This window comes from Sebastes umbrosus, chromosome 15 (genome assembly GCF_015220745.1).
Source record: "Sebastes umbrosus isolate fSebUmb1 chromosome 15, fSebUmb1.pri, whole genome shotgun sequence".
Lineage (NCBI taxonomy): Eukaryota > Metazoa > Chordata > Actinopteri > Perciformes > Sebastidae > Sebastes > Sebastes umbrosus.
In genome coordinates, this window is record NC_051283.1 from 22,361,261 (window position 1) to 22,374,584 (window position 13,324).

The 13,324-nt window shown below is 42.5% G+C and overlaps 1 protein-coding gene across 1 annotated transcript in view; it reads left to right on the forward strand.

Annotated features, from left to right (window-relative positions):
• The first annotated feature begins 3,722 nt into the window (after positions 1 to 3,722).
• efna3a (ephrin-A3a) overlaps positions 3,723 to 13,324 on the forward strand; it is a 76,163-nt gene continuing 66,561 nt past the window's right edge. The window contains exon 1 of the mRNA XM_037795387.1: positions 3,723 to 4,434. Coding sequence (XP_037651315.1) covers positions 4,325 to 4,434 — 110 coding nt within the window. The 5' untranslated portion in view covers positions 3,723 to 4,324. The remainder of the gene's footprint in view (positions 4,435 to 13,324) is intronic.

Sequence of the window (13,324 nt, forward strand, 5' to 3'; positions counted from 1 at the left end):
TTAACTGAGCCATTAATACTGCGGGCTGCCGTTAGGCTAGATAGAGTGGTTAAACCACCACAGGCGAAATTAAACAGGTTAATTAAAGTCTCCAAATTTTCACGCTCTTTCCCTCAGTCTGTATTTCACTGGGAAACACACAAATGTACACACACACACAATTACTCACACATGTTTTATTAATATACTTGTGATGACCTTCCACTGACTGTATTCATTTTCAAATATTAATCTGAATCCTAGCCTTTTAACCCTTAAAAAGGACATATCATGAAAAACTCACTTTTTTCAATGCACATTCATCTGGGTATCTGGAGTGTCTACCAACCCACAAACTGTGAAATAACACAACCCAGTCAGTTTTTTGTGAGCTGATAGATCATAAACATGTGATTGAACAAGCATTCAGATTTGGAGCCCCTTCTTATGTCACATGCAGGCTCATTAGAAGAAACCGCCCACAGCTTGAGAACTAGATTTGCAAAGGTGCACCATAATTTTCTGGCGAGGCAATGAGTCTGGGCTTTTTCCGGCGGGGGTCTTTTAGCATTAAAGCATGTAAAAAAAATTTACTAGTAGAAACCCAAAATAAGTAACAACAAGTAATAACAAATATGAACCTGGAAATGAACAAGATGTGTCCCCTTTAACACCTGCTGAATAGGGAATCTGAAATAACCTAATTTCTCCAAAATCTTTCACTCCAACGCTTTCCAGCAAACAAAAGCAATAACACTAAACTACTACCTATTTTTGTACAGTGCATTAGTTTCTGGCATCCAGATTGAGCCTCAGACCAGTCTGAGTATCACAATTACAGATAGTCATACAGTAGGTGGAACCAGAGTTGGGTTTATGGGGCTTAACCCAGATCATAGCTGCATAGGAACCCTTGACTGTGTATAAAGATGGATGACGCGTCCCCACTTTCTCATTTCGTCATTTGGAGCCAGAGTTTGCGCAGCAGTGATCAGGGGACTGAAGCGGTATCGAGGTCCCGTCCACACACCCGCCCGAGCCAATCACGAGCCGAGCACAGCGTGAGCCACTTAGCTGCTACGAAAGACACAAAAACTAACCATAATATCTTTATAAGTACATTTATGATCAAATTGACACATGTTCTATTACACAGACTCGTGACTGTTATGGAAAGTTAAAGTCACATCTCGTCTCTTGTACTATTCCCGATCCTACGGCTCCGCGACTACTTCACTAAGAGCAGCTGTCAATCATGATGTCATATCCCGTTTTTATAGCATCAAATAACTAATTAAAACCAAACTTATCAGAAAAATGAACACATGAACATACTGTACATCAGCATGATAAAAAACTGCTTAAAATGACTGAAACCATCTTTGGGAAAAATGTATTTGACGTGTACTTCGACTTTTTAGTTTGACCCAGGTCCCATCCGCTAACATGGAGGAGGCAGGCTTTATGACCTATACTGCAGCCAGCCACCAAGGGGCGATCAAGATGTTTTTGCTTCACTTTTCGGGAGCTGTTATGTCGTCCATCTTTACAAGGTAAACATCTATAGATTCTTTGAGAAGATTCTATGGTAGTAGGAACATATTGGCATTTTGTGTGTGCATGTTTTGTGTGTCGAGGTGAATGTGCAGACTGATTGTGATTCATAAACACTTAGTTAGAAAGCAAGTCTTGGTCATTAAAATGTCTCAGAAAGCTGAAGGACATAGATTAGCGATTATTTAGTCTTCTTGCTGTGATTTGGCCAAGCGACATGGTAGACTACACAATGGACCCTGATCAATCATAGCCTGCTGCCTTTCACAATCTCAAATTGGGCCTTTACCGGGTTATCATGTAATCTGTTCTCAGTATTAGACAGCGCTCTCCACCAGCATCGAGTTGCTTTTTCCTTTAATTCTTCAAACATTTGCATCAAACAGTTTCCTCTTTTTTTCTAGCTGTTGACAGGAATTTGAACAGTGTGCTTGTAATTAACTGTGATAATGATTAAACGTGTGATAATGAGTCATTTCACAGCTGGTGAGGATTTGTCTCTTTTAGTGTGTCCCCAGTGTAATCCCAAAGTAAACATAAAAACTACTTATTAGAAGTGACCTGTGCTGTGTTATTCAAATCGCAATGTCCATTAACTAAACCTATATAGCCTACTCCTAAATCTCACCTTCACTTCAAACTCAACCAAACTCTTATCCTCCACTGGATGTCACACTCTCTCTCCCCCGTTCCATTGCATTCACTTGCACTTGCGCTGGTGTACGATTTATTATTTCAATAGTAAATAACAGTTCAGTAAATTTATATCTATGTATTTTTGTTCTATTTGTTGCCATACACATAAAAGAATGATCCCAGTCACTTCAGTGAAGCACACAGCTTATTAATTAAACACTAATATTGGATTGGTATTCGGTATCGGCTGATACCCAAAGCAGGTATCGGTATCGGGACTGAAAAAGTCGGATCGGTGCATCCCTTCTGTTGGCTTATAGTATCCTTTAAAAAAATTCTCACCTCCGTGTCCATGCTGCCAGCTAGAACCATGACGGAGGCCTGATGCACGGCTGCAGCTCCCGACGCTGTTGACCGCTGTCGGGCGCATCACCTTCAGCATGTGGACACCTCCACCGCCTCTCCCAGCGCCCTCTGGTTGGGAATGCGAGTCATTGAAACATGCTTTGAAAATACTCCATTCTACTGACACGTTGTTTATATTTCAGATCTTTATTTGATAGATCGATTCAATTTTGCATGCTCGATCAAATTCTCAAGGCCAACTAATCGATTATCGATTAATCATTAACATCCCTAACTATAATAAAAAAAAATTTAAGGAAAAGCCATACTTTTTTATTCGGCACCATCTAAAAGCTCTGTGGATGTTTATGATTCTACATAAAAATGTTATCAACAACACCTTTAAACCTACTGTTTCTAAATATTATATTAATTCTAAACCTACATTAAAGTATAATTGATTCTTAAAGGATTGTGTACAGTCAAAACATGATCATGATTTATTTCTAGGCTACTGTTTTTAATAAAGAGGATTACATTTTCTCGTATCGTATCGTAAATTTGTGAGCCTGGTTTGATAGCTCAGGGCTTATGCCCTTTTCTATCCATAGGCAATCATTGGAGGGAGGAGAGAGGAGATGGAGGAGGAGCCAAGTTGGTGTTGAGGCAGCATGGCCCATGCCTGGCCAGTTGAGGAGGTTTTTTTTAATATATATATATATATTTTTTCTTTTTTTTTTTCTTCTTTTCCTCATAACAAAATAAAATAAAATGAAATATGGATCAAACAAAATGCAGAGAAAAAATAAATAAATAAATAAATAAAAATAAAAATAAAAATAAAAATAAAAATAAAAATAAAAATAAATAAATAAAGAAAGAAATAAAGAAAGAAAACTAACTAAATTAAGGCAAGATTAATAAGAATAAGATAAAATAAAGTAAAATAAATATAAATAGGTAGATAGATAGAAGTAAAGGGAATGATGGCTAAAAGGATGGTGTTTAATAGGGTGATGGATAAAAAGATGATGTTTTAAAAGAGAATGATGGATAAAAAAGGATGATGTGGTATGTGGACTGTAACTGGTGTTAAATGTAATCATGGGTTTGTTCTCCACATTTTCATATATATATATATTTTTTCATTTTGCATGTGTTGTAGGGGGCGTGGCAGCAGCAGCAGAGAGAGATGGACATGTGAGCGCATCTCGGCCATCGGAGGGCGGGTTTGTAGCGTTGTGTGTCTGTGTGTGTGTGCGCAGCGTGCTGCTGCTGCTGCTGCTGCTGCTGATGAAGAGAGGAGAGGAGCGCACAACGTACACAAGCCTTTCCTTTCCACGGACATCCAGCGGCTCCAAAGCTGCTGTGCAAAGACCAATAAACACCGAGCTCAGCTGTCAGTAAGTGAACGTGGTAGCATTTGCCTCCTCATTACCTTCGTGTTGCTCTCCTCCCTCTCTCTCTTAATGAGAGCACACAACTGCCAAACAAAAGGAGTGAGGAGTGACTTGGAAAAAGTGCGCAGAGAAAAAAAACCGACAAGTCTAAATAGATTTTTTTTTTTTGCACAAGTGAAGATGTCCAAATGGCTCTCGTCGTCGCAATGGGATTTGAGTTGAAGAACCACTCAGAAGTCACCCTGACCTGATTCAACCCGTTTGTTAAGGTAACTTGATTTTTATTGTGGGGATGTTGTGAAGGACGCGTCGCCTGTTCTGGGACAGAAGGAAGGAAGGAAGGAAGGAAGGAAGAAAGAGAGGAAGAGGAAGGAACCAGGACGAGCACCGGAGAGGAGAGGAGGAGGATTATGGCTCTCGCAACGTTTTCTCTCAGCCTCATCACGCTGGCGCTTACAAACTTGCACCTGTCGAGAGCCAGCGACCGGCATGCGGTGTACTGGAACAGCTCCAACCTACAGTAAGTGTCCGTGAACGCAGCACTGCATTAACTTGTGTTCCTCTCTGATGCTGATGCTGATGCGCACCTGTGCTGCTGAGAACTTGTTTACAACGACAGTGACACTGGTCACATCCTCTGCAGCGACTTGATTCTTTTGTTTACAGCATTGAGACCTTGAAAACACTCCAGAAAGACATTAAATACCAATAATAAAGCCAAATATGTCCCCCAGTTTTAAGATAAGACAACTGTCTCATTAAATATTTGCTTATTTTAATCTCTAAAACAATTCCAAGCATCAAATTTCTCTTTCTTTTCCATTTAATCAGGGTACAGTAATGCATTGAGACCTTGAAAACACCACAGAAAGACATTAAATACCAATAATAAAGACAATTATTTCCCCCAGTTTTAATTTAATCAGGGTACAGTAATGCATCTCCACAGGGGAAAGTGTTCCTACAATGTACCTTCTCTCTGCTCCCTTGCATGCAGAGTGGTTACTGTATAAATATTTGATTCTTTATCTCACATTTAGTCCCATCTTCTGCCTCACAATAATGACTCATTTGAGCTGAGAACTTGTTTACAAGGACAGTGACAGTGGTCACATCCTCTGCATCCTCTCTATTGTTTACAGCATTGAGACCTTAAAAAACACCAACAGAAAGACATTAAATACCAATAATAAAGCCAAATATTTCCCCCAGTTTTAAGATAAGACAACTGTCTCATTATATATTTGCTTATTTGAATCTCTAAAACAATTCCAAGCCTCTTTCTTTTCCATTTAATCAGGGTACAGTAATGCATCTCCATAGGGGAAAGTGTTCCTACAATGTACCTTCTCTGCTCCCATGCATGCAGAGTGGTTACTGTATAAATATTTGATTCTTTATCTCACATTTAGTCCCATCTTCTTCTGCCTCACAATAATGACTCATTTAAGCTTCTTTTCATTCGCCCTGCTTTCACTTTTCTGTTGTCAAATACATAATTCACACACACGCAGCTGCTCAAACTTCCATGAATCTGCTCGAGTTTGTATAAATAAGTATTCTTGCCGCACAAACTGCACATTAATGTATTCACACACACACACACACATCTGAGCCTATATCCTTGGATTCCTCCGACAACAGTAAGGTTGCTTACCTCAGGTAAGCTCCCCCCGGCTCTCCTATCTCTCTCTCTCTCTCTCTCTCCCTCTCTACCTGCGAGCTATAAAGCCAGCTTGCTGTGGGGCAGAGATCGATGTGGATCCTACCGCCTTTGTCTTCTCATTAGCCAACAGTGAATCCATCTTTCTCACATTCTTTTATCTCCTCTCCTCACACAACCTCCCTCTTTGCCTCCCCCCCTCCTCCTCTATCTGTGTGTCCATTTGTATGCACCTCAGATGCGGGTCTCTCCTATCGCCTCTCTGTATCTCATACTTGGTTATTTTCTCCCCTCTCTTATTTTTCTGCTGTGTCTCACCAGCCGGCCTGTCCCCCTCAATTCCCCCTTTTTTCCTTCTCCCCTGCATCTCATTACCGCCCCCCCATCTGCTCCTGGTCCCTCATTCACCTCCCGGGCTCTCAGCCGAGAGCACACATATACAGTAGATGATTGGAATTAGAAATTGTATGAAAGTCATTTGAATGTGTGTGGACGTGGGGTAATTGAAATATTTCCTCAAGTCAAACAACGAGAAAACTGCTATAAAACCTCACGGAAACGGCTGCAGCACCGTCACTTCCTCGTTAATGTTAACGGCAGAGTCACATTCAGAACTATATTTTAGATTTATGACTGCAGCTAATCCCGTTAGACTGACGCGACGAGAGAAGTGGTACGTTAACTGATACTTGCTTTTAAGCTCCGTTAAAGTGCCCAGGTTTTTTGAGTGTCACAATCAGTATTAGTCCCATCTATCAATTTTAATTATTCTTTCGCTGTGTGCTCCGTCTAAAAATGGTTTTCACAGCGTGGGTAAGGTTGCTCATTCGTTACAGTGTTGGCACATTTTGTGCCTTTAAATTGACATTTATGTGTTAAAGTGACAAATATGTGCTGGTATTAATGAATTCAGAATACTGTTTGTGTGAGAGAGAGAGAAGGAGGTAGGGAGGGAGGCAAAGTGCAGGTGTGGGTCTACATGCCTGCGTGTGCAAAACCTTTCCTTTCTCCACGGTGCGATCTAAAACTCTAAAATAATGCAAAAATTGACCCAGTTTGCAGGTAGCAGACAAACCCTCAGAGGCTATGGCAGGAATACTGATGGCCGTCAAGATTTAAAAGGCCTCAGGCTCGGGGCCACTTCTCCACCACTCTGTCGACATACATAGAGAACCGGCTGAAGGCCTCGCTTGTTCAGCGATGCAGCTCCTTTCCCTCGTCCAGCTCCGGTTATTAGAGACCAACTCAGGAGGGGGCTGTAAGAAATGAAGGCTGTAGCGACAAGAGATCCAGAAACCAGAGGCCTTTAGGTCCAAACTCCGGTTGGGGGCCTTAATGTTTTACCCTGGAGCGCAGCATTCAGCGCAGATGGTTACGGCACAGCTGCAAGAAATGGGATCACTTGGAAGCCAAAGCCATGAAAATGGCTTTTTATGATGATGCGCTGCTAGAAATGTCTTGCTCTGGTGTATTGAAAGTCAAAAGGGGATTGTCAAATAGTACCCAGCAATGCTGTGCCGTTGGATTCTTTGAGGTAAACAACATCAGACGACTTACTAAAGCTTTTTTCCTCGGACAATTTGAAGCGAGATGTCTCGATTATCATAACCCAAAGAAATAGCTCAGAGCGCTTTGATTACCGCCCCAGTCACGTCACAATCGCACCACTAACCCCCCATTAGAAAGTGTTGCTCTCAGCTTCCGCTCTCAGCAGTGCGCCTGGCCAACTCGTTACAGATGTCCCTGCTAATGGCTGACTGAGGCAGGAAAAAAAAACACACGCACGCAGGCCATTAAATCATCTCGCATCTGAGGCCATCTGCCAATTAGAGGGGGGAGATGTGGAACATCTTGAGAGCGCGCGGGAGCAGCGGTGCACTGCGGTAAGCCTCGCCTGCCCACCAGCATTCGTCCCGTGCTCCTGCCACCTCCTCCCGTCAGGTGTTTGGCCTCGCTGGTTAGGCGGGCCGCGTCTCCGTAATTGGGAACCCCGTGTCAGCATGATCAAAACAACAGCGCATGCAGCTCTCGTTCACTCTCCCACTCCTTCCATAAGTCACGCAGTGTGTCCACTGATGCTCACAACGTAGCAGGACACCAGAGTAGAAAGCCTTTTGCACCGGCGTGGGAAGGAATGGGAAGTGAGTTTGAAAATGTGCCACACATCTCTTTGCTAAATCGCCATTCTCAGCAAGATGAAAGTCTTCTTTCGCCGTTTGTGGCTGATCCGCGGCGAGTTACTGATCTGTGTGTTCCATGCACATTACAACCCTGATTTGGACCTGAAATAGTGTCTGTCGGGCCCACATGAAGGAAAAACAACCCAATCCTCTGCACTCCATATCTGGTGCCACAAAATAAATTATCACCTTGACAAATAGCCTCCCTGAGAGTTGGAGGTACAGAGGCCCTGTGATCAATGTTGTGCCGAGGTGCCGTCTTACTCAACAGGCTCATTAACCGCCAGGTCGGACTGTGTGGGTGTGTGCAGACCCAGCCAGAGTCGGAGGTGGTTCCCCGCGGGGCAGAGGAGAACCCTGAGACCCTACAGGGAAAGCTTTTTAGATATTTAGTTGCAGTAAAATGGAATTGTTGCTGAGAAATGTAGAAAAGCGAGAGAGAGAGAGAGAGAGAGAGAGAGTGAGCGATGGAGAAGGTGATGGAGAAGGAGAAATCAGAAAGTACATGGAGGGGAAAGAGAAGGATGCAAAGTGTGAAGAATATTACTGCAGGGAAGAGGTGGGCGTAATGGAGAGATTGGAAGGAGAACACGCTGGAAAAAGGTGGAAAGTGGAGCAGCCTTTCAGAGGAAGAAGGCGAGGGAAAGATTGATTGAGTTGGCCAGAAGTCAGGAAGGGTGAAAGAGAGCGCGGGTTCTTACCGGATATGGAAGTCGGGTTATTTGGCCGAATGTGTTGCAGCTGCTGTTTTCTGACGAGATGATACCCGCGGGAGTTGATCCGTGCTAATGTGGACACAGGCTGGGTCATTCATGTGGACCGATGCTCAGAGACAATAGCGCCCGCCATTCACCTGCCCCTCTGCCCTCCTGCGCAACACGGCGCAGACGGAGCACACTGGAGACGAGCTGATTTGATACCCGATTACATGCACGTCCGTCTGCCCGCGGCCCCGTCTCTGGGCTGTCTCGGCGATTTTGCATACAAATGCTTCTCATTCACTGCCATTCAATTTATTCTCTCACATTCATCGCACCACAAAAACAGCGGTCGATAGTAGTCTTTTAGCTGGTCGCGGTTATGTTAAATGAGAATGTCTGAATACCGCTGATTGAAAAGTGCAAATTGACCTTATATCCGTTTTTTGAATTAAGCACGTCTCTCCAACCTGTGATGAAGTATTCCTCTCGCCAACTATTCAAGTTGTTTGTGAACATTTGAATGTTTTATATTCTCTATCAGGCTCAGACATCCAGAAGATTAGTTTGATGAACAGCGCTTTTAAATGGATAGTTAACTTGACATTATCACCCAGCTTCATTATGCTGTAGATCTGCAGCGGTGTCTCGGAGCTTATCGGTCTGCTAAGCGGCGCACTGGCCATTTTTAGCTCATAGGAGCCTGCCATGAGTCACATAAATGGATGGAGAAACACTGAAAGGATGTTTAATGGTTCATATGGATCCAAGAGTGGCTGAGGGGATCGATACATTTATATGGTATGGAGAGGTGAATGGACCCTGGCTGAGCAAAAACACTACAAGGTTGCTTTTCGAGCAGCAATCAATCAAACCGGGTGCATCAGGTGATCAATGTCCAAATGCATTTTTAATTGGATTTCACGGTGTCAGTAAATTTCCATGAAGTGTTCGGGGCTCAGCTCGGGAAGCGCAGATGAAGTATTGCCTTGGAACAGCATGCTTGAGAATTGATTATTACGGGCTTGTCACTCACTGCTCTGGGGTTCATGCTCCATGGAGGCCTTAACTAAGTCTACACTAAATAAGGTCTTGCTACAGCCCAGCGGCGGCTGCTTCAGAGAAGACAAAGGTTAAAACAAAAAAAGCATAAGGCTGAGCACAGATTAAAGAGAAAGCTGTTTTTTAATACGTCTGTGAGATTTAAACAAACTGTAAGTTATTCCTCCGCAAGATAAAAATAAAAGGATTTCATCTGCGCATACATTTAGATTCTGCCTGCTTCACAAATTCAAAGGTTAGGTGAGAAGAACTTCAGTATACACTGTATATATTTCTGCCGAATCTCTCGCTGCTCACCTGCTTAACACTTTAAAGCAAGCAAAGTAAAAATAAACACAGTGTGTCCCATCACTGAAGATTTGTTGTTAATATTTGAGGTGCATTGTTAAGAATTCTCTTCTACTTACAGTCAAGCTTATGTGAAAGTAATTGCAAAGACAAAAGAAAAGAGCACAGAGGTATTAATGTTCATTCAAAGGGCTGTTGCTCTCGGTAAACATTAATTTGACTCTACAGCGCGGTGAACGTGAATGAAATTAAAAGATGGGCGAGGATACAGATAAAACCTGAGGACGAGGCACTTAATCAACCTGGAATTTAATAGATGTGAACCGAAGGGAAATAAGGAAAACTTTGAATACTCAGTCACATTAAAACCTCCCATCTTGGTGTTTCCTAGGGCTGTCCTCGACCAAAGAAAATCTTAGTCGGCTAACACTTCGAATCGACTAGTTGATTTAATCGACAGATCTATGAAACTGAGTTTCTCCACAAAGAATCACACTAAAGCACCACTTTAAATCTTGTGTTTACCAGAGATGTGCTCATAAGCTTCTTGGAAATAAGTCATTCAGCATGAAAAAGCAAAAAAAGCCCAGACTCATCTACTAAAGAAATCTTATTTGACTAAGACCAAAACGACAGATTAGTTGACTAATCGACTAATCGGTCCGGTGACCCCCAGGGGTCCTTCAGGGAGTTCCAGGGGTCCCCAGAAACACGGGGAATAGTTTATTCTCACTGTTTAATTCACTATAGAAGTGAGTCCAATATGAGTAAGAGTCATAAAGGCCTTCACACACTTTGCACGTTTTTTTAATCCGTCATCCGTTAAAAATTGCTAAGGCACTGAAACCTGACACAGAGTCTGATGCGTTTTATTATTCGCTTCTTTGCAAAAATCCGCAATACATTAGCAAGAAGCTATCATTTAGCCACCTAGAGCACAATCACTATTATCCAATCTTTCAGACATTCTTTGTTGTGCGACCATCCCCGATTCCAAGCTGTTCTGCAATCACCTGCCACAATCTATCTTTAAATTCTGCATCTCCATATTCTTTATATTTCTTTATCGTAAAGTGCTTTGTGCTGGGAGATGATGATGTTTGCACGGATGGTGGCTCTGAATGGTCAAACAATCCTCTTTTGTCTGTGTGTAAATGTGATTAACATAACGTGAGGTCGCATTTATTTTTTAAACGTGCAACAATTTCAGCCGAAAATACAGACTTGGTGTGCAAAGGCCTTTAAGGGTGACTAATCTGATCATAGGTTTCACTTCCTCCACGGTTATCTCCTCAACTGTAGTTGACAACTACAGAATTCTGGTCTTAATCATATCTAACAACCAACAGATTTCCAGATGGAGGTCCTTGAAGCGAAATCTTATCAAATGGGGGTCCCTTAGTATCAATTTTGGGGTCCTTGACAGGAAAAAGGTTGAGAACCACGGGTCTAGAGGTCCAAGGCACCCCAAGCCTCATTATTATGAGGAATTGGCAGGTTTGGTGGACCATTGTAGCCTGTTCCTGGGCTCTGATGGAAAAGTGCCATCAGAGTTATTGTAGAGCCACCCCAGGTGAGGGGGTGGTGCTCCTTTCTTAGGAGGAGTCTAAAGAAAAACATAGTTAGGCTCTTCATATTGCCATCAAAAGCGATTAGCATTCCTTGCGCTCCAAGGTTATGAAAACTGCACTTAACTGGCAGAGGGAACCCACAGGAGATAGTCCTGATCCCAGCCAGGTAGAACCAATTTCAGACTCAATGATTTGAATGCAAATGCTTTCTACAAAGAGGGCTTTCCAACTTCCGAATGGGAGCTCCACAGTACATTACACTGGGAGTCTGCACCGCGGTGCCCGTTACCCACTGGGAAATTACATTGCTGCTATGATGGAAATGGCTGCCATGTAGGAAAAAGATCAAAGCTGTTGATAGGTGGATGGTCACTGGCTGGAGTTTGATTATTCGGGAAATGGGCCTTGTTACGCCACATGGCCTGGAAAATGATATGGCAGCCGCGGCAGTTGGTCAAAATAATTTGTTTTGTTATTGAAGCAGAAGGCCCCTTCTGAGGTACGGCAATTGAGGCGGTATTTTGCGCCGACCAGCGCCCTCAGAGTTATCAGTGTCCCTTCATAATAAAGGCAGCCGAGTGAGGACACAGGTTTGTGCTCTGTCATATCTTGTTCTCTGTTCATTCCCTTCAGGTCTTGAGCCGTGACAGGTCTTCCCTCTAATGCTCTTGGGTGCTTAACAACAGCGGCGTTACCAGAAGTGGAAACTGTCCTCGCGGCTTAGTGCATGATACGGCTCCAGTTTTCCTTTCATGCGAGGGCAATTTGGAATACGGGCAGCGTAATAATTAGGTATTCCGTTATAATTGAGATTTTTCCTTTTGAGGATATAATTATATGAAGGTCTGAGACCCTTTGGCAGGCGTCGTCTCTGTAATGAGAATATTTGAAGAAAATTGAAATCGCTCTCTAGTGCTCTGTGCATCTAGAATGACTAAAGGTAATTTGACCCTTCAGCAGCAGCGGCAGCAGCCGCCACCTCCAGTGGCTTAATATATCCCTCTTATATTGTTAGAGGGAACATTTAAATCAGTACATCTTCAAGCGAAACTGTTCCATTACAAATATGATAGCAAAGTCTTTAGAGCTTGAAAGTGTGATGTGAGTGGATTGGACGGGAGGCTTTACCTACTGGCAGAAAAATGAAAGTTATATTCTTGGTGAGGAAGCTGGAGGGCTGTGCAGCTCAAATTTTACATTTACAGACATTTAAATACTCCTGCCTGGTGAGGTAGCTACACAGAGTCATGAAATAAAATGCTTTTTTGGAGAGAGCATGTGCCTATTGTTGTAAACTGTTACAGTATGACCTGTACACACAAGCCATCATGCAGTGTTTGAGCCAGGATTGTCTGGGAAGGGGTCAAATTGGCCCAGTAGTAGAACTTTTCTAGGGGGTCACTGCTCCATTCAAGGGGGACAATAAACTGTGAGAGCAGTGCTACAAAATAATATTGAAATGATATTACACATATTATTGTCTTCAATTACCATGAAGAAATGAGAATTGAGAATTTAAAAAGTCATATGGATGGAAAATAACAAATAAATAAAAAAAAAAAAAAATAGACCAATTTACTATAGCTCACATTCAGCGATTATCAGTGTGATACCTAAAACTACCTTTTCCTTACACAAATCATTACATTGCTGGTAAGTCACGTCTGATTATTAAAACTGAATATATCAGATATCTAAATTCATCTTGTTGACAGCTAACCTTACGTTAAGTTAGCGTGTTACACTTAGCTGCTATGTTAGCACCACCGTAGCTGTTTGGCTAGAAAGACGCAACATCTAACCATAATATCTCTATAACAACATTTATGATCAAATTGACACTTGTTCTACACAGACTCGTGATGGTTATGGAAAGTTAAAGTTACATCTCCTCTCTCGAACAATTCCTGAACCTCCGGCTTGGCGACTACTCCACTCAGAGCAGCTG